General features: G+C 56.6%; 1 protein-coding gene across 1 annotated transcript; it reads right to left on the bottom strand.

The window, feature by feature from the left end:
• Nucleotides 1–84: 84 nt before the first annotated feature.
• SNRNP200 (small nuclear ribonucleoprotein U5 subunit 200) lies at nucleotides 85–23061 on the bottom strand. Its single transcript, XM_030463976.1, has 45 exons — nucleotides 22972–23061; nucleotides 22366–22529; nucleotides 21850–22021; nucleotides 20588–20780; nucleotides 19688–19743; nucleotides 19047–19145; nucleotides 18668–18820; nucleotides 17950–18049; nucleotides 17686–17822; nucleotides 16892–16975; nucleotides 16534–16707; nucleotides 15667–15804; nucleotides 15395–15550; nucleotides 14442–14612; nucleotides 14141–14334; nucleotides 13609–13732; nucleotides 13081–13230; nucleotides 12862–12972; nucleotides 12302–12433; nucleotides 11841–12029; nucleotides 10843–11040; nucleotides 10286–10438; nucleotides 9477–9557; nucleotides 9170–9253; nucleotides 8434–8540; nucleotides 8112–8230; nucleotides 7460–7614; nucleotides 6478–6667; nucleotides 5656–5829; nucleotides 5213–5373; nucleotides 4730–4957; nucleotides 4308–4499; nucleotides 4009–4187; nucleotides 3665–3816; nucleotides 3312–3420; nucleotides 3084–3192; nucleotides 2761–2950; nucleotides 2510–2674; nucleotides 1975–2096; nucleotides 1727–1870; nucleotides 1464–1640; nucleotides 1110–1270; nucleotides 937–1018; nucleotides 749–841; nucleotides 85–652 (listed from the first exon to the last, which is right to left on the bottom strand). The coding sequence occupies exons 1-45, from the start codon at nucleotides 23014–23016 to the stop codon at nucleotides 509–511; spliced, it is 6411 nt and encodes a 2136-aa protein (XP_030319836.1). The 5' UTR covers nucleotides 23017–23061; the 3' UTR covers nucleotides 85–508.
• Between the last annotated feature and the right edge of the window lie 1284 nt (nucleotides 23062–24345).

Here is a 24345-nt window from a genome sequence, read left to right as displayed (position 1 = left end):
GCCCCTGGGAGTTAATTAGTGCTGCTAATGAACTTTTATGAAGGCAGAGAGATGGGGGGAGCCTCGGACCCCAGCAGCACCCAGGAGAAGATGGGTTCAAGGTTTATTGCTGTCTAAAAACCACTGTACAAAGCATCAACACCTTAAAAAATAACACAAAGAGAGGGAAAATACAGAAAAACTGAGAAGGGAGGGAAAACCACACTAAAGGTGAGGACACAAAGGGTGGCTGAAGTATGGAGGCTCCTTGCTGGGGACTGTCACAGGCAGTGACTGAGTTACTGGGAATCTTTTTCCTTTTCTCCTCTATTTTCCCATTTTTCTCTCTCCCTTTCCTGCTTTCCCCTTTCTACTTTCCCCCCCCCTCTCTTTTCCCCCTCCCCATCCTTTTCCCCTTCCCCTTCTTTCCCCCTTCCTGGAGGCCCCCAAGGCAGGTGGGCTCTCACTAGCCACAGGGGGCTCTCACTAGCCATGGGGGGCTCTCACTAGCCCCGGGGGGCTCTCTCTCTCAGTCAGACTCGCTGTCACTCTCAGCCTCCTTCACATCCACACTGAACTTGTACTCCTGGTCGCAGCCCATGTAGGCATCACTCATGAAGTAGAGGGTGTAGTTGTGGGTGCCCGTGGCTGGGGCCACGAAATCCAATTTCACCTAACGGGAAGGAAGAAAGGAAGAGGGTTTGAGGAGAAAACACCCCCCTCAAGTGGCAGCCACCCCCCTTGTCCCCTTGTCCCCTGTCCCCCTCACCTTGGCTTTCTGCTGCAGCGTCAGGCGCTTGATGGAGATGAGGCTGTTGGATTTGGAGTCCCCAATCACCACCCACCAACCCTCCTCACGTTTCTGGTGGAGGAAATCAGGAGTTAAAGGGGTTGGGGGACAGCAGGGGACAACACCCCACCCTCCACCCCAGATTCCCCCCTCAAACCCCTCCAAACCTGGGGGAAAAGGGGAGCGATGACGGGCCCGGTGACCTCCTCCTCCCGCTCCAGCTGCACCAGCACCACCACGGGGCCCCCGCTGGGGAGAGAACCCGAAACAAGGAGAGGGGTCAGGGGGTGGGCATCCCCTCCTTGCAGCAAGGGGGGGTGAGGGCAGCCCCCCAGCTCACCTGCGGATGCTGTCCTTCTCCACCACCTCGTAGGAGAGCTCGATGTTGGGGTAGCGGTTGCAGAACCGAGCGACGTCGGCGATCTGAGCCTCAGAGAGCTGGAGCAAGGCGTTACGGTCCTCATCCTCCATCTCCATGATGTCAAAAACGCTCTCCACACCCTGCCAGAAAAAGGTTTGCAGCTTTTATGGTGTCCTGGAGACCCCTGGGTGGGTCCCAACGCTTCTGTGGACCCCCCTCCCTCTTTAAGAGCCTCTAATTCCTGGTGTCCTGCAGACACCTTGCTGGGCCATGGTGCTTCTGTGGATCCTCCTGCCTCTTCAGCCCCCTCCTCCCCACCAAAAAAAGCTTCACCTTGTCAGTGCAGCGCTTGATGTGCTCAGAGGTGAAGTGAGGGAGCTGCTTGAGGTAGGAATCCTTGGACCACATGGCTTGGGTGACCATCTGGGCCAGCTCCATGGCAGCCAGCGCGGGGCTGAGCCAACCATTACTGGAGAGCACGTCCACACAGGCCTGGATCAGGCGGATGGCCTGGAGGAGAGGGATGGGGACGTGTCAGGAGGAGGTGAGATGGCCGAGGCAGGAGCAGCAGGGTCCCAGCAGCCAGCCCCTGGTACCTTGCTGAGGATCTCCTCGGTGTCTGACTGCAGCTCAGCGCTCAGCTGCATGCGGGAGAGGTGAGCCTGGAGCAGGAGGTTGGTCTTGACGTGGGGGTCGTTGAACTTGGGGTTGGTCAGCTTGTGAGGAACTTTTTGGGACAGCTACAGGGAGAAATGATGAACCCATCAGTGCTTCAGCCCGATGGAACCAAAAACGGGGGAGGAATTCCTTCCCCCAGGCTGCGGGGACCCGGCTGGGAGGTGACCTGGCGCAGGAGGTTGTCCTCGTGGTGCCTGATGGGGATGTTCTCGTACTCAGCAGCGTTGGAGATGATCTCAATCAAGCCTCGCACCTTGGTCTTGGCGTTGAGGGACATGCTGAAGAGTTCTGGGAAGGCAGAGAGGGGTGAGGGGTGAGGGGAAGCACTTTGGAGAAGGGCCTGGAGGGATGGGATGAAGGGGAAGGGTTTGAACTGGCACAGGGGAGATTGAGGTTGGACACGAGGAAGAAATTGTTTGGGGTGAGGGTGCTGAGCCCCTGGTTGCCCCCAGAAGCTGTGGCTGCCCCATCCCTGGCAGTGTCTCAGCCCAGGTTTGATGGGGCTTGGAGCAGCCTGGGCTGTGGGAGGGGTCCCTGCCCATGGGGTTGGAACTGGGTGAGCTTTAAGCCCCTTCCAAACCAACCCATTCCATGACTCCATGAAATGGAGGTCAACATCCTCAGACCTCATGCCAGAAGGAGTTTTCCACCCATGGCACCTTCTCTGCAGGTGGTGCAGGATGTGGTGCTGGAGCCCTTACCAATGGTGGTGTAGTTGATGTAGTAGTAGGCAGCAATCATGCCCAGGTTCAGGGGAGCCACATCCATCTCATCCTCGATGCTGATGCACTTGGACTGCTCCAGGTCACTCAGGGTCTGTTCCACCAGCTCGGAGAGATGATCTGAGAGGTGCCTGTGGGACACACCTGTGGGGACAGCAGTGTCAGGAGCTCAGGAACTCCCCAGAGGGGAGAGAAAAGCTGCAGAACCCACGGGTTCCTCACACCCTCACCTTGCAGGTTGTAGTAGTTGGGATTCTGGGTCATCCTGCGGTAGAGGAAGGTCCAGGTGAGGTAATCCACAGCATCCTGCTTGTTCTCAATGGTCTTGGTGACAATCTCAGCATTGAAGTGGTCGTGCATGCAGTGGTCCAGGTGGGACTCCACGGGCAGGGGCTCATAGAGGAATTTCTTGAAGAAATCCTACAGCGGGGCAGGAGGCAATGCAGGTGAACCAACCCCAACAGCTCCCAACTCCAGGAGGAAGGTTGGACAACAGCCTGCTCAGGAGGGAAGACAGGAGCCAGGCTGGGAACTCCCCCTGTTCCTCACCCACCTTCTTGGATCCCTGGCACATGATGACACAGCGGCCCTCGTCGTCCTGCAGCGGGCGGTTGGCGTGTCCCACCATCTGCAGCACGTCATAGATGGGGTAATCCACATACCTGGGGCATGAGGAGAGGGTCAGGAGAGCTCCACCACCCTTCTCCAGCCATTCCCAGCCTCTGCCTGGAGAGGGATGGATCCCTCTGGGCTGGTCAGGCCCCTGGTGGGAGGGACTCACGCGTGGATCTTGCCGTTGTAGTACTGGGTGTCCATGATGATCACCAGGTGGGCAGAGATGTTCATGCCCCAGCAGAGGCTGCGGGATGCCACCATCACCTGGACTGCCCCTGGAAGGTGCAAGGAGAGAGGGGTCAGGCCCCCCCTGGGTGACAGAAATGGAGGTGGAAAGATCTGGGGGTTCTGAGCTCAGGCAGAGATGGTGAGGTTGAAGGCCAAAGCTTTTTTAGGGCAAGGTGGCAGAGAAGCAACACAAGAAGTGACACAAAGCTTGGGAGAACCCTGCTCTCCAGGGTAAAAGGGTTTTGGGGTGTGTGTGTGAAGTGGGGTGTCCCCACCCTGCCCCCCACTCACCAGAGCTGAAAAGCTGCTCCACCACACGCCGTTCCATGGGGGTCAGCCCCTCGTGCAGGTACCCCACCCCGTTGACCAAGGTCTCCTTCAGGGTGTTGTCATTCAGCTTGTCCAGGTAGGGCACCAGATCCTTCTCTGCACAGTGCAGGAACCTGCGGGGGGACAGAGGGGGAGTCAGGAGACCCTCCTGGTGCCACCACAGCTGCTCGAGGGACATCCAAGAGACCTTTTCCCACTCAGGGGTGTCCCTCAGCACTGGGAGAAAGGCCAAAAGGTTGTGGGTGGGCTGTGGCAGGGGAAGGGAGAAGGTGGCAGGGGAAGGGAGAAGGTGGCAGGGGTGTCACCTCTGCCTCTGGATGTCGGAGGCGCAGGTGGTGAGGATGTTGATGGCCGTCAGCCGCGTCTGCTTGCGGGAGGGGACAAAGACAATGACAGGCTTTTTGGGGGAGTGCTTCATGATGGCATGGTAGACAGGCTTGGCCATGGAGAGCAGGCGGGTCTGCGTGTGGCTGATGTTGAAGCCCTGCAAAAGGAAGAGGTTTTGTCACCCCAAGGGGTTGAGAAGGTCTGGAAAAAAAATAAAATAAAATAAAATAAAACGGGTTGGAAGGGAAAGGAGCTGAGGTTTTTGGTGCAAACTGACCTGAATGTGCAGCTCCAAGGGGACAGGGCGGACGTTGGGGTGGAAGTTGAAGGTGGAGGTGGCACTGCAACCCAACCAGTGAGCCACGTCCTTGGCATTGGAGAGGGAGGAGCTGAGGGCCACGATGCGGATGGGCCGCTCGATTTGGGAGGAGATGTAACGCATGCGGGAGCAGATCACCTCCAGCACGGGCTGGGGGAGGGAGAGCAGAGCTCAGAGCAGGATCAGGAGGCTCCAGGGTTGAGCCTAACAGCCCAAACATCCCTAAAAAATCCCACTCCTGAGCTTCCCATCCCACCCTGAAATTCCAGGCAGGACAAGGTGACCTCAGCCCACGAGAGGTGGCAGCTCCCTCCTCAGCCCATCTTCAGCCCACGAGAGTGGTTCCACCACCCAAGCCAGCAGCTCCCTCCTCTCCTCACCCCATTTTCCCCCCCAATGAGATGCACTTCATCCACGATGAAGAGGTTGACGTTCTGGACGTTCTTCCTTTGTTTCCAGCGTCGGGAGAGGATGTCCCATTTCTCTGGGGTGCTGATGATGATGTTCCCTTTGCCCAGCAGCTTCAGGTCTGTGCTGGTTTCCCCAGTCAGCAAAACCACCTTTTTATTGAGACGTTCCTGGAATTTTTCATACCAGTCCATAAAAACCTGCCAAAAAATCCAAAAGATGCTTTTGTGAAACCCCAAAATAGGACAAATTCAACAAAACCCCTGGAGAGGCTCCCCACCAGCAGCAGGTTGGTAGGGAGATGGTGCCTCTGCAGAGATGACAATGAACTAAAAGACTGTGGAGTCATCCTGAGGTGATGGTGAAGAAAGAATGATGGTGAAGAATTTCCTTCCCCAAGGGCTGGGGAAGGAAATCCAAGGTGGGATGAAGCTCCAGTTCCCAGCAGGACTCACCTGCTCTGCCAGGGCCTCCATGGGGGTGATGTAGACACAGCGTCCCTCTGAATTTTGGAGCAACATCCTCAGGATGGCAAATTCAGCACAAATGGTCTTCCCACTGCCCGTGGGGGCACCCACGAAGACGTTGTCGTCGCTGTTATAAACTGTGTTAAAGACTGGGGACAAAACCAGGAGGGAGCAGGTCAGCCACAGCCTCAGGGATGGCTTGGAGAGGAGGGAAAAATTCTTTGCTTTGGGAGTGGTGAGAGCCTGGAACGGGCTCTTCAGGGGAGCTGTGGCTGCCCCATCCCTGGCAGTGCTGAAGGTTGGATGGGGCTTGGAGCACCCTGGGCTGGGGGAGGTGTCCCTGCCCATGGCAGGGGGGGCATTGGGTGGTTTGAAGGTCTTTTCCAAGTCAAACCATTCCATGGTTTCTATCTAGGAAGGGAGGTACCCACCCTGGGTCTGGATGGGGTTGAAGAAAGGGAACTTGTCCTGGTAGAGGCTCTCGAAGGCGCTGTTGCGCAGGGCAGAGACGGGCAGGGGCTGGAGGTCCAGGAGCTCGGTGGGAGGGGGGTATTTCTCAGGGAGGATCAGGTGGCGGAAGGAAACGGGCAGCTGGGTCTCACAGGCTGACACACGGGTGGAAAAAAACAACTGGGTGAGTTTTTTCCCAGCTCCCAATCCCCAAAAGCAACTCCCAAAGGCTTCGTCTCTGAGCCCTGAGCAGCAGGAGATTCCCAGGCCCTGCTCTCGCCTGCCTGGCACGGGTCTTTCCCCAGCACAGCACTAGGAGAGGGCCTGAACTGACCCCAAATTACCCCTTCTGGCCCCAAACTACCCCTTCAGACCCTGAAGTAACCCCTACAGCCCCTGAGCCCCCCTTCAGACCCTAAGCTAAACCCTCAGATCCCAAACTAATGTCTCCAGACCCCAAAACTATCCCTGCAGACCCTGATCTAACCCCTGATCTACACTCTTAGACCCCAATCTCCCTCCTTAGCCCCCCAAATCCCCCCTCAGCCCCCCAAATCCCCCTTTGGCCCCCCAAACTCTTCCCTCAGCCCCAAAACTAACCCCTCATCCCCCAAACACCCTCCTCATCCCCCAATCTCCCCCCTCATGCCCCAAACTCCCTCCTGACCCCCCAATCTCCCCCCTCATGCCCCAAACTCCCCCCTCGTCCTCCAATCTCCCTCCTCACCCCCCAAACTGCCCCCCCAGCCCCCTCAGGAGAACAATGCTGTGACCCCAAGGGGTGGCAGCAGCAGGGCACTCACAGAGCCATCTGTCAGACACCACCCTGATGAAGTACTGGGGGGGCAGGGGCTCGAAGACAGGCACAAAGAAGGTGACAAGGTGCTCGTCCTGAGCATACTTTGCTTTCAGCAGGAAATACTCGTGGTGCAGGATCACCTCACTGTCCACATCCTCCACCAGGATCCAGAAAGCTTCAGAGGAACCATGGACCTGAGGGGGGGGCAGATGGCACTTGGGTCACTCCAGATCCCCCTCCTCTTTGATCACAATGTTCAGGGTTGGAAGAGACCTCTGAAAATCATCAAGTTCAACCCCCCTGCCAGAGCAGGACCAAACCTTGGGCATTAATCTTTGAGAATGTCTTACTAGGACCTCCTGGGGGGTTTTGATTGCTCCAATATTAAATTTTAAATCCAGTTATGACTGACTTTTTCAAGGTCATTGAAGGTTCCTCACACCAGGCTATTAAATAAAGAACTCATGATATGAGGGGTAGGATGTTTCCATGGGTCACAAAAATCTCTGGGAGGACACAGCAGAGATCAGTGTGAAGTTATAGGAAGCACAAGGTTCTGCTCTCTATCAGAACCTGCTCCAGCTTTTCTGTTCTTCACCTGTAGAATTTGGTTTATCCAGCAGCAGTGTTTCCTCAGGATCCCAAACTGTTCAAATTCAGAAATGCTGAAAAGATCCCCTGGGCAGGATAACCAAGCTGTGTGAAAGGGCACCAGGATGACAGAGGAAACTGAATGGTAGGATACAAAACCCACTGTCTTTTGGTAGCAAGAGACCCCAACACACTATTTCTATATTTTTATGGTTCCTCAATTAACAAAACAAACAAACAAAAATTTGGCATCACTGCAGTTTCCATAGGCCCTGTTTCCTCCCCAGGAGCCAGGGCTGCCCCAGAAGCACTCTCCTAACCCCTCTGGGTGGTTTCTAGTCCCTGAGTATTTATTTCTAAATATGTATCAACATATGATTAGCTGCAGAGTTCACCTTCTCATCCCACTGGAAGTCAGGGGCAATGGTGAGCTCAACCTTCAGGGTGGAACGGGTGATGGGCTGCAGGTGGACAGAGAGCTCCAACTTTGGGAAGAGATGAACATATTTGTGGATGGTCTTCCCCATCTTGGGCATCCTGATCAGTTCCCCTGCAACAAAAAGGAGCTGCTGGCAGGACAGAGGGACAACAGGGTGACAACAGCTCCCCAGTGAACAGCATGCAGTGGTGGAGCTCCAAGCAGATGGGAAGTGCCAAGGCAAAGCCTCTGTACTGAGCCCCTCATCGTCACCCCATGTCCCTCATCCCCACATCTCCAGGGCTCTGAAACCCCTCCAGGGATGATGGGGACTCCAGCCCTGCCCTGGGCAGCCTGGGCCAGGCCCTGACAACCCTTTCCAGGCAGAAATCAACATCCCCAGGGCCCTCAGCTGTTCCTCACAACTTCTCCAGACCCTTCTCCTTCTGCTCCACACCCTTCCCCAGCTCCCTTGCCCTTCTCTGGACACCCCCAGCCCCTCAGTGTCTCTTTTCTGACCCAAAACTGAGCCCAGGACTGGAGGTGCAGCCTCAGCAGTGCCCAGTACCAAGAAGAAGCCCCCAGTTTCTGGGTGTACCCAGATGCAGAGGGCTCTGCTGTCTCTCTACCTATTTCATTATGGTTCAAGTCGTAGAGTCGTTCAAAGGGGAAGTTCTTCTTCTCAATTTTCTTCACCACTTCTTCAGGCAGCTTCTTGAACTGGCGCAGAGGACACATGGACTGCCACCTGCAGGGACAGCCACGGCCTCAGGCAAGCCAAGAAACAGCCAGGAAGCCTCCAGAGCACCCAGGTTGCCCAGGCTGACAAAGACCACCTCTCCCCCAGACACCCTGACAGCCACCAGCCCTGTCCTTCCCCAAGGCTGCAGAGCCAGAGGAACCCCAGCCCTCACCCCATGGGTCAAAAACCATCTCAGAGGTGGCACTTACATCCTCTTGTCAATCATCTTGCAGAGGTTGAGGGTCTTGTCAGTGAGCTGGGCCCAGCCACGGTTGAGGACGATCTCGAAGATGGCGCGCATCAGGCGCCCTGCGGACTGGGGGACACAGAGCAGCTCTCAGAGTGTGGCACCAGCCCCAACCTTCAACATTTTCTCATTTTCACCAATCTTCCCGCCCAACCGTGTGAAATTAAAGTGGTCTAGGTGAGAAGGGATCTCCTACAGGTCATCTAGTCCATCCAGCTTGCATCAGGGTGTTCCAAGCCCCATCCATCCCTGCCAGGGATGGGGCAGCCACAGCTTCAGCACCCTCAGCATAAAACTTGTCCTGATACCCAACCTCAGTCTCTCCTGTTGCAGGTCAGAGTTGTTACTCTCTGTCCTAACACTCCAGCCTCTGGGAAAAGCCTTTCCTTGTTCTTCTTATCAGGATCAATTGATACTGAGAGGTCCTTCAGCCCCAACACCTCCGTGGAGCCATCCCTTGTCTCACAAGGTTGGGAACATGAACTTTGTGGTGGAATGAGGTGATGGGCTAGGTCTTGAGTGCTGGAATTATTTTGATTACAAATTGGAGACTCCAAAGAGGCTCTAATCCCCTCAGACCTTCTCACTACTTCATATTTGCAAGCTACAAACTCTATTTTCAAGGTGGAAATGGCTGAGTGAGGCTGACACGTGGCTGGACTGGGACAGAGAGATCCCTGCTGGGTTTCCTCACTCACCTGGGTGACATAAACCATGTCTGCCATGAGGGCAAAGCCCTCCAGCTTCAGCTGGGAGATGAAGGCCTGGAGCAGCACATTGATCTGGGGAAGGAGAACAGAGAAGGTCTCAATCAGCACCTGATCCCAGCAGGATGGAAAACATCAGTGGGGACTGACTGTGCTATGGGGCAGGACAGAGAGCTCCACCAGGGACAAGGAGCACATGCAGGTCTTGGAGCATCTCCAGGATGTCCCACCAAGGAAGAGAAACCCCCCAAAGGAGCATTTCCCCTGACAGTGCTGATCCCCCAGAGGCCAGGCTCACCTTGGCACTGGGCTCCTCTATGCTCTCCTTCACAGGGATGGGAACTCTCTCCAGCAGCTTCTGAAGCTCCAACTTCTCCTCCTGCAGGAAACCAAGGCAGGGGAGATCCCAGAATTCTTCTGGTTGGAAAAGACCTCCAAGACCACCCAGGCCATGACCCCAACCCTGCCAAGGCCACCCCACCCCATGTCCCTCATCCCCACATCCCCAGGGCTCTGAAACCCCTCCAGGGATGATGGGGACTCCAGCCCTGCCCTGGGCAGCCTGGGCCAGGCCCTGACAACCCTTTCCAGGCAGAAATTCTTCCCCAGCTCCAACCTAAACCTCCCCTGGCACAACTTGAGTTGTGCCAAAAGTTCCTCTTGTCCCATCCCTTGTTCCTTGGGAGCAGAGCCCGACCCCCCCTGGCTCCAACCTCCTCTCAGGGGGTTGCAGAGAGCCACAAGGTCTCCCCTCAGCCTCCTCTGCTCCAGGATCAACACCCCCAGGGCCCTCAGCTGCTCCTCACAACTTCTCCAGACCCTTCTTCTTCTGCTCCACACCCTTCCCCAGCTCCCTTGCCCTTCTCTGGACACCCCCACAGACCCTCAGTGTCTCTTTTCTGACCCAAAACTGAGCCCAGGATTGGAGGTGCAGCCTCAGCAGTGTCCAGCACAGGGCAATGATCCCTGCCCTGCTCCTGGTGGCCACCCCAGTGCTGATCCCAGCCAGGATGCTGGTGGCCTTCTTGGCCACCTGGGCACACGCTGGCTCGTGTCCATGAGAATGTCCCTCCCTGTGCCCCTGCAGTGCCAGCCCCTGGCTCCTACCTCCCTCACAGTGATGTTCCTGAACTCTGAGGACAAGGAGAAGACCCGGAAGAGCTCGATCTCACTCAGGGTGGGTTTCAGGAGCTGGTTGTAGGTCTGCACAGTCTCGTTGGTGATGTAGTAGTGGCTGGCGATGCGGCCCAGCTCTGTCACCTGCCAGGACAAGAGCCAAGGAGAGGGGGGTGGCACAGACAGAAGGTGCAGGACAGGCTGAACATGGGGAGGCATCTCCAGACAAGCTAAGCATAAACTGAGGCTGCAAATCACCCTGGCAAGCTGCTTCCCCTGGTGGAGAAATCCATCAAGGAATGGGAATGCAAGGGGAACGTGCAAGGGGTTGGGAGGCAGCAGCCAAAAGGGACAGACTGAGGGTCAGGATTGTCCAGCTTAGGTCCTTCCACCATAAATTATCCAGGTCCACTCAAACTATGACAAGGATGAACCCAGCTCCCAGGAGCCACAGATGGCACATCAGCATTCCCTGGGATCTGGGTTTTATCAGGGAGATGCCTCCTGCATGCCTTCCTTTTTCCCCCAGGACCTTTCCCAGGTCTCACCTGGAAGTTCCCTGTCTTCTTGTCATACTTGACCAGGTTGTTCTTGTCCAACATGAGGGCTGCAGTGTGGACCAGGTCGAGGCGGCGCTGGTCCAGCAGTGGATCTGCCTTCAGGTCCTCGTGGGAGATCCCATAGAGGGTGGGGGAACGCAGCATCCGGATGTACAGGTAGGTGTAACCCAACCAGTTGACTGCATCCTGGGCAGACAGGGATGGAAGAGCTCCTCAGCACACCCCAGAAATGAAAAAGTGAAGCTCCAGCTCCCAGCTGGGACTCTGCAGCCTGAGCTGGGTTAAATCCTGAGGGATCAGAACACTGAACGACAGTTTGGAAGCCCAGCAGTGACATAAACAACTCTTGGCCAGTAGAAAGGAAAGGAATTAATAACTGAAAAAATCTACCCTCCACATACAGCCTTTTCCCCAGGGTCCTTCTCCCTGTGGAGAACTCTGCCTGCTGGGAATTACACCCCAGCACACCTCACAGCCTGGGAGTTCTCCTGGCTGCCCTTACAAACCTCTTGAAACTTGCTCTCCAGGCACCAAAGTTTCTTTGTGCCCTTAGAATCATGGAAAAGACCTTTCAGATGATTCAGTCCAACCATTCCCCAGCACTGCCTGAGCCCTCCCACCCCATGTCCCTCATCCCCACATCCCCAGGGCTCTGAAACCCCTCCAGGGATGATGGGGACTCCAGCCCTGCCCTGGGCAGCCTGGGCCAGGCCCTGACAACCCTTTCCAGGCAGAAATTGTTCCCCAGCTCCAACCTAAACCTCCCCTGGCACAACTTGAGTTGGCTCCTTCTGCTCCACACCCTTCCCCAGCTCCCTTGCCCTTTCTGGGTGAAGGAGCTGTAGGGTGACACAGCTGAGATCTTCAGCTGTGGAGTGTTAAGGTCCCCCTGAGCCAAATCATCCTCCAGCCCCTGCAGTTCCCACCCTCTCCCTGGGTCCAATGAAGGGCACAAGCAGGGAGGAAAAGCAAATCCTGGGACTTGCCTTGGCATTCTGGACGTTGCCCAGCACAGTCTCTGCATTCAGCATGTCTGGGAGCTTGGACACCATCTGACTTTCAATGGGCAGCTGCTGGTTGAGCAGGGACAGGTAATACTGCAGCTCCCCATGGGAGGTGATGAGGATCCCCTCACCTTTGGTATCATACTGAGGCCTCCCAGCACGGCCCAGCATCTGGAAAACATGAAGGTGATGTCCAGAAAATGTCCAAATGTGGTGAAGGAAAAGAGAAATATTCCAGAGGTGTCTGGATATCAGGAAAGGGATTGCTTGTCCTCTCTCCCAGTACTGTGCCTTCACAGCAGGGCTACTCCCAGAGCAGAACTGGGAACTCAGTTCCCAGCAGAGAACTGAGGAAACACGAGAGGAGACCTCAAATGTGCCTCTGGGGGAAGGGGAAAACCCTGCCCCACCTCCCAGCAGCACCTTTGTTCCCAGAACTTCACCTGGAGGATGTCCAGAGCCCCCAGCTCTGTCCAGCGTCCCTTCTCAGGGCTGTAAACCTGGGTGCCCTTGATGATGACAGTGTGAGCAGGGAGGTTGACACCCCAGGCCAGGGTGGCTGTGGAGACCAGCACCTGCAGGAGCAAAGCAGCCATCAAAACCCTCTTCCATGGGGAAAAAAAAGGGATCTGAAGTGCTGGTCCTGATGTTAGAGACCTGCACAAAAGGGACAAAGACTGAGAACTGTGACTGTCCCAAAGCTGCAGGCCAGACCTTGCCCAAATTTCCCAGCTCCCCACAGAACACTGAGAAAATCTCTTGTCTTCTCTTTACAACCCAGCCCCCAAGCTGCTTGGCTGGGGTTTGGGTAGAGTGGCAGCTGCAGAGGAAATTCTTGCTCTCTCTGCTCCTTGGCTTTTAGGTTCTCTTCTTTGGGTGAACTCAAGGTTGCCTTCATCAGCCACAGCTTTGGTGGAGGACTCTTGAAAAACCTGGCTCAAGGTTTTTCCTGTGAAGAACCTATCCCAAGAGCCAGGAATTCCTCCTGGGAAGCTGGACTCACCTGGATGTGCTTGTCAGCAAACAGATCCTCCACCAGTGTCCTGTCCACTCGTGTCATGCCAGCGTGGTGGATGGCAAAGCCGTAGGGCAGGAGGTCCTTCAGCTCCAGGTTCTGCAGCACAAACACAACCAGCTCCAGGTTTTCTACACCCAGAAGGGAATGGCTGGAAGAGAGGCTGAGAAACTGCAGGCTGGAGAACCAACCCAGCCCTGGGGTTACCTTGCACTGCTCAGCTTCAGTCCTCAGGACCTCGGTGGAGGCCGAGCCCTCCCGTAAGAAGAGCCCCAGGGTGTCTTTCTCCAAGCACATGTCCCTGATGGCCCTGGCTGTCTTCCCAGTCTCCTTCCTGGAGTGAACAAACACCAGGACCTGTTTAAGAAAGAGATGGAAACATCAGTGAGAGGGGAATTTCCTGCAGCTAGCAACGAACCATCATAGAATTGCTGAGGTTGGAGAAGTCCTCCTAGATCATCACATCCAACCATCCACCCACTCCCCCCGTGGCAGCCAAGGTGCTCCTGGAGTTTGGGAGATGCAGTTTGATCACAGATCTTCCCCTGAACCACACAGGGAGCTCCTGACCTCCTAGGGCATCACCACAAAACCTCCCCTGCCCTCAGAGAACACCCATGGCTCCTCACCAACCTCCCAAACCCACTGCAGCAAAGCAGCTCCAAAGGGGCTCACCAGAGACAGACATAAAACCAGGGCAGAATGCAGCAGGAAGAATAAAATCAAGGCTCAAACCTGATTCTTGCCAGCGTGCTCCATAATCTTCTCATAAACAATCTCATTCATGATCTGGAAGCGTTTGATGGCTTTCTTCTCTGTAATCCCCACGTAGGTCTGCTCCAGGGGCACGGGCCTGAAGCTGGGAGGGGTGAAAAAAAACCATTTCTGGAATCACAGAGGAGTGGAGAAGTCCTGGTACCCAAAGGCACCAGTATTTCCAGTTACGAGCTGGTGATGCTTCCTTCATGCCTCTGTTTGCTCAGGGGTTTGACAGCTCCAGTTCTGCCCGGTCAGGGTAACCAAGGGGACAGTGACATGTCCTCCTGCTTCCCAGAATCCACACACACACTCAGGGAGCAAAAAAATGGTGTTTTCATTCTATTTTAAGCTTTTCACCCAGCTCCTGGGTACCTTCTCTGTAGAGAAGGCATCAGCACATCCAGTAACAAGTAAAGGGGCTCTGGGAGCGTGCTGAAGGCCTGGTGAGACCATCTGAGACTTCCCAAGCTCTCACACCCACCCAAACATCTCCCCCAGCTTTCTGTACCTGTTATCAAAGTAGAACAAGCCTTTGGCTGGGTCCACTCTCAGGAAGGTGGCCACATCCTCATAGTTGGGCAGCGTGGCACTCAAGCCAACCAGCCTGACATCCTCCTGGGTCATCTCGATGTTCCGGATGGCTCTGGCCACCAAGGACTCCAGGACGGGTCCTCGGTCATCGTGCAGGAGGTGGATTTCATCCTAAAGAGAGGCAAGAGCTCCAACCCAAGCTCCCCAGTGCTTGGAAAGGTCCCTGTTTTGGTTCAGTTTCCCAGCAGAGCCCTCTGGCAGGCTGCAGGGCTGCTCACCAGGATCACCAGTCGCACCAGCTGGGTGTAGGTGCGCTCCCCCCCCTTCCTGGTGATGATGTCCCACTTCTCAGGGGTGCAGACAATGATCTGGGTGGCACTGATCTCCTCCTTGCACAGCTGGTGATCCCCTGTCAGCTCAGCCACGTTGATGCCATAGGTGGCCAGGCGCTAGGAGAGGGTAAGGGGGATCAAGGTGAGTTCCCCGAGGCAGCCTGAGAGCACCAGGATGATCCCAGACAATTCCAGATGTGTCCCAGTACAGCACTGGGAGATGAGGAGGCTGAGGAGAAACCTCAAAGTCCATCCAAGGTGTGTGATGGATCTCAAGGTCCATCCTTGGGCTGAGGGAGCACAAGAGGGGTCTGGAGAAGTTGTGAGGAGCAGCTGAGGGCCCTGGGGGTGTTGATCCTGGAGCAGGGGAGGCTGAGGGGAGACTTTGTGGCTCTCTGCAACCCCCTGAGAGGAGGTTGGAGCCAGGGGGGGTCGGGCTCTGCTCCCCAGGAACAAGGGATGGGACAAGAGGAACTTTTGGCACAACTCAAGTTGTGCCAGGGGAGGTTTAGGTTGGAGCTGGGGAAGAATTTCTGCCTGGAAAGGGTTGTCAGGGCCTGGCCCAGGCTGCCCAGGGCAGGGCTGGAGTCCCCATCATCCCTGGAGGGGTTTCAGAGCCCTGGGGATGAGAGACATGGGGTGGGGGGGCCTGGGCAGTGCTGGGTTAACACTTGGACACAATGATCCTAAAGGGTTTTTCCCAGCACAAAACAATTCCATGATTCTAAGTGCCCAGACTGCAGAGCTCAGGGAGTCCCCAGCAGAGTTTTGAGACCCACCCCAAATCCATCTTCTCTCCACAAGCCTCTACCAGAGCTCAGACCCTTCTGGAAGCCTATCAGAAGAAAGCTCCTTGTGCCCAGCCTGCAGGTGAAGCAGCACCCCAGGACTCTCCTCACCTTCCCAAAGCTGCCCACCATCTCCTGCACCAAGGACCTCATGGGGGCAATGTAGATGATCTTGAACTCATCCACGTTGATGGTCCCATCCATGTTGATGTGCTTCCCAATCTCCCTCAGCATGCACATCAAGGCCACGTTGGTCTTCCCAGCACCCTGCAAGCCAAGCAGGAGCAGCCACATCAAAGCCCAGATCTTCTCCCAGGTAAAACTTCAGCCTTTTTCACTCTGACCAGATGATCCTTTGGGATCTGGACCCTGAGGATCCTTACCGTGGGTGCACACAGCAGGAGGTTCTCATCTGACTCCAGGGCTGCCCGGTAGAGTTTGCTCTGGATGCGGTTCAGGGTTTTAAAGCCCTCAAATCCAGCCTGGGCATATTTGGGCAACTTCTCCACTGAAACCAATTGCTGAAAAGTGAAACCACAGAGCTCAGGGCCTGTGCTTTGGTTCCTCGTGGGCTGGAGAAAAACCCTGGGGAGCAGCAAGGACTTGTTGCCTCCAGAGAGCCAGAAGAGAAGCCCAGGGAGCAGGGAGTGGATTGGGATGAGACCAAACTCAGCTCCTGCACTCCAAGGGGTCATGAGCAGGGCCAGAGCCCTGTCCAACCTGTGCAGCTCTTCCAAGCTCCTCTCCACAGGGCTGCTCTCCAAACCCTGGGTCAAGCCCTGGGGGTGGCCCCCACTCGTGGGCAGGACCTTGTGCCTTGTTGAACCTCGTGAGGGTCACACAGCCCCACTCCTGGAGCATGTCCAGGTCCCTGTGGGTAACAGCCCTTCCCCCTGGGTGCCATCCTGCTCCTCAGGTGTGTCAACTGCCCCACTCAGCTTGGTGTCACCCCCTTTTTTACTGGGGGTGCCCTGCATCTGTCACTGGTGAGGATATGAAGCAGTGCTGGGGCCTCTGCAGACTCCTGAGGGACACCACTTGTCACCCATCTCCATCTGGACACTGAGCCCCTGGACATTGTCCCCCACCCTCCAGATGTGACCATCTATCCCATCCCTCACCCACCTCATCCATCTGGCTCCAATTTAGAGGGAAGAAGGTCAAGGGGGCCATGTCAAAGCCCCCAGAGAAGCCTTGCTGGATGACATCAGCCACTTGGTCACTCACCACACACTGAGGGGTCAGCTCACCTCTTCAGAACCAAAAGGTTTGGGTTTCAGGGCCGGGACGTGGACCTCCTCGTAGCCCTTGCGCTGCCGTCGGAAGGAGCCATCAGGGAGCTGGCACCTCTTGTTGGCCATGAAGTGACTCCCTTGGGCAAACACCAGATCCTCCAAATCCAGCACCTGCCGGGGAGCCAGGGCCTGGGAAAGCCAAGGGGAAAGGAGGGAAGATCAGGGAGAACCTTCTCCTACCACCTGAACCGTGGGACCCAAGGAGAAAAGCAACACCAGGAGCTTTGTCTCGGTGTCTTTCCCACCCACTCTACTCCAAACGTTCCTTTAGGACCTCCTGAGGTTGGGACTGATTGCCACCAAAGGGCTGTACCTCTCCTCCTTGGTCCAGATCCATGCTCTCCAGGTCAGTGTCCATGCGGGACTGGCGGACGCGCTCCCGGCGAGATCGTTCCTCCTGAGGGCAGAGATGAGGACCCAGGTCTGAGCCTCCCCCCTGGGCTCTCCTCCCACCACCTCTGCCCATTTCCCTCAGCCCCAGACATCCACCTTCCCAAAGCAAGTAAGTTTTGGCAATAGAATCCAAAGAATAAAGTCCAGGAATGAAATCTGACTTCCAGGGGAGGAGATGAAGGGGAGGGAAGCAGGGAGAGGAGACACGTGCTCCAGCAGGGCTCTCCAAACATCAAACTGGGGGTCTCATGGCAAGATAATGGGGTTTTTAGCAGTAATACGGTGTCAATCCCTCAAAAAAACAGCCCCAGATCAGTCATGGAACTGCTATGGTCCAAAGGGCAAGCAGAACTCATCCTGTGTGGGCTCATCAAGCCAATCAAGGTGTTACATCTCAACCCTGGGTGACCTGGAGCTGATGGAGGTGACCAGGGTGTCTGATTGTGCCAGGAGGCCCAGAGGTGACACTGTGCTGCCAGGACATGGTTAACCCCAGTCTATAAAACATGAAACTTGCTGGTTCTGCCACTTCCCTGAGAAAGCAGACAAGGAGGAGCCACTGAAACAAGAAGTGGGGAAACATCTCAGCCCCGTTTGGGAACCTTCCCTCTGCTTTCCAGCTCCCAGCTGAGTCAGCTCCTCCTCGCCCCAGCAGCAACCCAAGCAGGCAGCCTGAGGAGGAGGGTGAGGACCCCACCACTCCCCCAGCCTCACCCGGATCAGATCCTCCTTCTCTGTCTCGTGGAGCTGATACAAGAACTTGGAGAGCTCAGGATCTGCCTCCATCTTCCCCATGATCCTTTCTTTCTCAGCTTCGCTTTGAGCACTGGCCAGCAAAGTGCAGTAAAGAACTGACCCAAAGAAAACAAAAAAAAAGAGGATTCAGAGGAAATTTGGTCGAAACAAGGGAGCAAAGAACCAAGGTCAGAGCTTCAGAGAGCAAGCTGTGCTGGAATCCCAGCAGGGAAGGGGACTCACTCATCATGCGGTGCTGGCGCAGGACTTTGATGAAGTCGAAGGTGTTGAAGCCCAGGAGCAGCACCAGTTGGTTCTCACACTCCCTGTCATCACTGGCAGTCTGGGAGGAGACAAAAACAGTGAGGAGGAAGTGGTTATCTCAGGCAACACGAGCTCAAGTGAGGAGCCAGGGTCCTGATTCAGAGCTCAGCCCAAAACAGCCCCCAGTTCTGCACCAGTTTGACTGCCCAGCAAACACTGACCAAAGCTGACCAAACTATTGCCCAACCTGCCCCAGCATTTCTCTTCCTGTTGGCAAGCACAACTGCATTGAAGCAGCAGGGGTAATCTGGGGCAAGTTTGAGGAAAAAAATAGAACTGGAGAGGGCAGCAAGGGAAAGTCATGTGAGGTGGGTTGGTTTTGATGTCTGACAGCTCAACGTGAAGAGAAAGCCCCTCAAAGTTTGGGTTTGAGGTTGTTCTGAGGGACCTCCTGCTGAGTTCTGGTAACTGCAGAAGCATGTGTGGGGTGGGGGAGCAGATGCAGCTTCTGTGTCCTCCAAGGAAGTCTGGAGCTCAGGTCTGAAGCCCACAGACTTTGAGTGTCGTTTCTCGAGCAGTCAGCAAACTTTCCTCTCAAAAAGAACTGGGGTTTGGTTGTGTTTTTGAGGAGAGAATCAGCTTCTTCCAGGTTGTTTGACAGATCCTGAGAGAGCTGCAGTCCCCCAGGCTCACTGACCTTGAGGATCTCCAGCACTTCATCTGCCTTCTTCTGGGAAACGATGGCATCGTCGTAGAAACGGCTGAGCTGGCGCTGGAGCCAAAAGGCATCAATGTCCCGAGGGTGCAGATCCTTCTTCTTTGAACTCATCAACTCCCCCGATGCCACAAGCTGAAGAAAACCCCCCCCCCAAAAGAGGACACACATTATCCCCCTGCCACAGAGCCAGCCAGAAGGGGCCAGACCCCTTCGCTTCATGGGGATCCACTGCAGCCTCCCTCAGAGCACAGCTCCAGGGCTCCTGGCTGCTCACCAATGAGCTCAAGCCCCCCCTGGAGACCCCCAGGATGGCTTGACCCCCCCCCAAGCCCAACCCCAGTGCCCCCCAGGGACTGACATTGGCTGAGAGGGTGCAGCGGACGACGGCTTCGTCTCCCTCCATGTCGTCATCGGAGGCCTCGTCACGAACCTCCCCGTAAATGTCCTCGTCACCTTCCTGAGGGGAGAGGAGTTCCAGGCATCAAGTTCTTTCCCTGACACCAATGAATCATCAGGAAAACTTTCCTGAGGGGAAACAGCCCGGAGGAGGAGGAGGAAGAGGAGGAGGGGGCTGCTGTTGAGGTGCAGGAGCCGGGGATGAGGCTGTTCCTCCTCTCCACGCAGAGAATTCACTGAAAACCCCCCACTTGTCTCTCTTCTCACCCTCAGCCTCTCTCAAACCACATTCCCCAAAGATTTCCAAGCCTTTCTTCCTCCCAAGCTGCCAAGTTCCTCCACCAGATCTAAATATCACCACCCAACCCTAAGGGATTTCAAGCCTCTCTTCCTCCCAAGCTGCCCAAGTGTCTCCAGCAGATCTAAATATCACCATCTGCTTCCCATCCTCCTGACTCATCATCATCATCATCCCTCAACTAGCAGGATCCTCCCCAAACCAGGAAGCAGCCTCTAAAAATCAGCTGGGTTCTCCTTTCCTGGCAGAAGAGATCCCAGTCCCACTGCCTGCTTCCCAACAGGATCCTCCTGGCCTTCTCCTACCTCCTCATCAGACTCAAACTGGACGTTCACCCCGTAGGTCTCATCAATGTTGTCATCTGCAAGGGAGAGGGGAGGAGAGTCAGGAGCAAATCTGGGTGCACAGGGGAGGTTCAGATGGTTCCATGCACACCCAGACCTTTGTGAAGCCAAAAAGTGGGAAAAAACCCCAGATCTGGGGGGGTTCTGTGCAGCCAGGAGGTGAAAAAGACACATTCTGGGGCTTCTGCACAGCCAAAACACTGAGAAAACCACAGTTTGGGGCTGCTGTGCACCCAGGAGATGAGCAGAACCACTTTTGGGGTTCCTGCACGTACAAGAGAAGGGGAAAAAAACACATTTTGGGGTTTCTGTGCATTCAAGAACTGAAAAATACACATTCTGGGGGCTTCTGCACATCCAAAAGAGGAATAAAACCACGTTTTGGGGCTGCTGTGCACCCAAAGATGAAAAAAAACCAAAAACCAACACACTGAGGCTTCAGTGCAGCCAAAAGGTGAAGAAAAGCCCACTTGTCTGGGGCTCCTGTACAGCCAGAAGATGAAGAAAACAAATTCTGGGGGCTTTTCTGCATCTAAATGTGAGGAAAAAGCACAGAAGAGTCTTCTGCACAGCCAGAAGGTGAAACCCTTGCATTTTGGGGGCTTCTGCAGAACCAAAGGATGAAAACACCACATTTTGGGATTTTGTGCATCCAAATACTGGAAAAAATACATTTTGGGGTCTTGTGTGCATCCCAAAGATGGAACCAACCCACACCTTGGGGTCTTGTGTGCATCCAGAAGATCAAACCCCTCTGGAAACCTCACCAGAACAACTCTCTGTCTTTCCTGTGCACCCACAGAGCCCCGGGGAGAGGCAGAGGATTCAGCCCCAGCCCTGGGGTTTTCCCCCTCTCCTTACCCATGTTCTGGATCTCTTTGTCTCCCCCATAATCTGTGATTTTCTTGCCCAGGTTGACCAGCACGTGGTACCGGGTGTCATCAGTCTGGCCCAGCAGCAGATCAATCTCCTTCCTCCTCTCCTTGTCCCTCAGCTTCTCGTTCTTCAGCACAGCCAGGACCTCGTCAGCAGCTCCACAGAGGATGTCCCGGGGCTGCAAGGGGAATAAACCCAACAGGTTTAGGGGAGGGGGTTGATCCCTCCCTACTTTTGGGGCTCTGAAGGTGCCCCCAGCACCGTGGAGCAGCAAGGGAAGGGCTGGAGGCTCTGCTGGGTCTGCAGCCTCTGGGCTGGGTTTCGTTTCTTGTCCTTTGTGTCACGGGAAGGAAATCAGAGCAGGGAATGCTCTGCCCAGACTGAAACCCAGAAAGTGGCTTCTCTGTGGCCCTGGCCTGACAGATTTTCCAGGTTTTTTGGGATTATGTGAGGTTTCTGCATCAGTTTATTCCCAGGAGTTTCTGCACTGCTTCCCCAAGGCCTCCTGTCAGAGCTGAGAAACCACCAGCACTTCTCTCTGCTTCCCACCCCCCTTTTCCCTTCTCATTCCCCTGGTTTCCATTCAGCATTTTCTTGTTTTGTTTTTTTTTACCCCAAATGGCATCCTCGGGGTTTCCCAAATCAGAAATCATCCTGTGGTATTTATTGTAATTATTACAGACTATGGAATGGCTGCAACACCAGAGCTGCAGTGCACAAGGTTCTGAGGTTCTGATCCAGTTCATGTTGTGCAGGGATCTGATCACCCTCTCCAGAAAGAAATTCTTTCTCATCTCCAACCTAAACCTCCCCTGGCACAACTTGAGACCCTGCCCTCTTGTCTTGCTGAGAGTTGCCTGGGAAAAGAGCCCAACCCCCCCCTGGCTCCAACCTCCTTTCAGGGAGTTGCAGAGAGTGATGAGGTCTCCCCTGAGCCTCCTCTTCTCCAGCCTCAACACCCCCAGCTCCCTCAGCCCTTCCTCACAGCAATTCTGCTGGATCCCTTCACAGCCTCCTTGCTCTTCTCTGCACCTGCTCCAGCACCTCAAGCTCCGTCCTGAGCTGAGGGGCCCAGAACTGGACACAGGACTCAAGCTGTGGCCTCACCAGGGGCAGAATCCTTTCCCTGGACCTCTTGGCCACACTCTTCCTCATCCAGGATGCCCTCGGGATTCTTGGCCACACTGCTGGCTCCTGGTCACCTTCCTGGCAGTGTCAGTGTCACTCAGCTTCCCCCCTGTCCTCACCTGGTCGCCCAGGGCTGCCTGGATGAAGCTAAGCAGCACCTCATAGGTCTCCCTGGTCTCCTTGGTTTTGGGTTTGTAGATGATGCCCACCATCTCGTCGATGCCCTCAGACAGCAGGGTGTAACCCTTCATCTTGTTGATGTCGTGCCTGTCCTCGTCACGCTTCCTCCTCCTGGGGAAAAAACAAAACAAAACCAAAACCAGGGCTGAGGAGGGGGTCAGCCCCACTCCCACTGCTCCAGGCACAGCTCACCTCTTGGATTGCAGAAAATAAAAAGCCCCCCTGAGCTGTTTTGTTGTTATTTATCCCCCAGCAGCTCCACACGAAGCCACCAACACCTCTGCCAGCTCAGGGCTCTGCAGCCCCCCTGCCCACACCTCCACAACCTCTCCCACCACAGGATGTCCCCAGCCCCCTCCCCACCAAAGGGGAGCAGGAACCCCCCCAGAGCCCTTCCCACACCTCAGTCCCCAGCTGGGGCTCTGCCCCCCTCTGCCCCCAGCCCCCCAACTCACTTGGCTCTTCTCTCCTCTTGCATTTGGGGTTTGGTCCTCTGGGCCTTGTCCCCCATGCGGGTCCCATCCAGCTTGCCCACCAGGGACAGGACTTCCCCCGTGGGCTCATCCCGACGGGTCCGGTCGATCAGCGAGCGGTCGGCTTGGAGAACGAGGTTGGAGTTCTGGGAGCAGAGGGAGCAGAGGCTGCGGGGGGGCCCTGCCACGGGGCTGAGCGTGGCCACGGATCCCCCGTGGGGCTGCGGGACCCGCGTGGGGCAGACACGGACATCCCCCCGTGGGACTCACCGGGGCCGTGGGGCCCTCCCGGGGTGCCGGAGGGGGCTCAGCCCTATCCCGACCCACGGTTTGTGTCACGATCACGCACCCCGCGTGGCCCGAGGACCCCACGCGTTGTGTCGCGATTAACACCCGCTGTTAATTACATCCCCACCCCCTCCCCGGGTTCGGTCTCTCAGCTGGGCCCGAACCGTTCGGCGCCATCCCGGGATGGGAGAACGGGCTCGATCCTCGCCCGGGGGCTCCGGTGCCTCTCGGTCCCCTCTTAAGGGAGAGAAGGGCGGACAAACACCGAGCCCCGGAGGGGCCCGCGGAGCCCGGACTCACCGCCTTGTACTCGTACTGCAGGCTCCGTGCGGTCACGTCCGCCATGGTCCCGCCGGGCTGCGGGCCCCGCTTCACACCCCCGGCACTTCCGGGGCCACCGGAACCGGACACCGAACCGGAAGCGCTTCCGGGTAAGGCCCGGGCTGAGCCGCTTCCCGGGGTGCCCCGCGGTCGCCTCTAGGGACTACAGCTCCCGGCGTGCACCGGGAGAGCGCTGATTGGCTGGCAGCGCTACACCCCGCCCCCTGCGCTAAGGACCGGCTGCGATTGGCTGCGCCCCCAGCTCCGCGCGTTCCGATTGGTCGCGGCGGGGAGTCGAGCCGTTGAGGCTTGGCAAGCGTCCCGCCCTCCTCTTATTGGCTGTCCCGGGCGGAAGTTCCGCCTTTTTCTCACAGCTCCGCCCCCGGGGCCCTGGCCGCCATTTTGTGTCCCCTCTGTAGGGCAGGGCTGGGGGGCAGTGACCCCCCCCCTGTCCCCTCCCTCACCCCAGAGGGACCTCGGGGACCTCTCTGCTGTCCCCTGGCACCCAAGGGGGTCCCCACGTTGTGTCCCATGGCACTCCCTGTGCTCAAAGGGCCCTTCTGGACACCCCCAGGCCATGGTCACCCCCCACACCCTGTTGTCCCCACAGTCACCCCCCTGTTGTCCCCACGGCCCCCCCTGCGCTGTCCCCGCAGCCCCCGTCACCCCCAGGAGTCCCCTGGGGACAGCGAAGCAGCGGTGGCCGCTGTCCTGACACCAGCAGGGGACAAACCCCAGGGCCACAGGGGCTTGGTGGCTGCCCAAGCACTGAGGAGGGGTCCCTGGGGACACCGTGGCACCCCCTGAGGTGTCACCACTGCCCAAGCTTTGCTCCCCCCCACCCGCGGATCCGCTTGCCCACAGCCCGGATTCGGTGGCCCAGGAGAAAGTTGGACTGGTGGTGGGGGGCACGGGGGGCCTGGGGTGGCCCTGGTGACACAGGCGGGTGACAAGCGCCACGCTGGGGACACCGCTGGGGACACCGCTGGGGACACCGCGCCTTCGTTATCTCTGCGCTGCTAATTACCACTTGGCGGGATGCCTGCTGGGCCTGCCAGCCTGTCCCGGGGCGCGGGTGTCCCCAGGGCGGGGGTGTCCCCAGGGCAGGGTGGCTCCTGGTGTCCCCAGCGTGGCTCCTGGTGTCCCCAGCGTGGCTCCTGGTGTCCCCAGGGTGGCTCCTGAGCCCGGCCCTGGGCCAGCGCTGGGGAGGGAGCATGGGGAGGGCTCAGCCTGGGTCGGGCCGAGCCGGACCGGGTGTATCTGAGCTGAGCAGAACCGCCCCGAACTGCATGGAGCTGACTGGGTGCAAACTGCACTGATCCGGATGGATCCGAACCGAACGGAGCCGAATTC

The sequence above is a fragment of the Calypte anna genome, chromosome 22 (assembly GCF_003957555.1).
Source record: "Calypte anna isolate BGI_N300 chromosome 22, bCalAnn1_v1.p, whole genome shotgun sequence".
Lineage (NCBI taxonomy): Eukaryota > Metazoa > Chordata > Aves > Apodiformes > Trochilidae > Calypte > Calypte anna.
The sequence above is the reverse complement of the archived record's forward strand: the minus strand, read 5'-3'. Positions and strand labels throughout refer to the sequence as shown.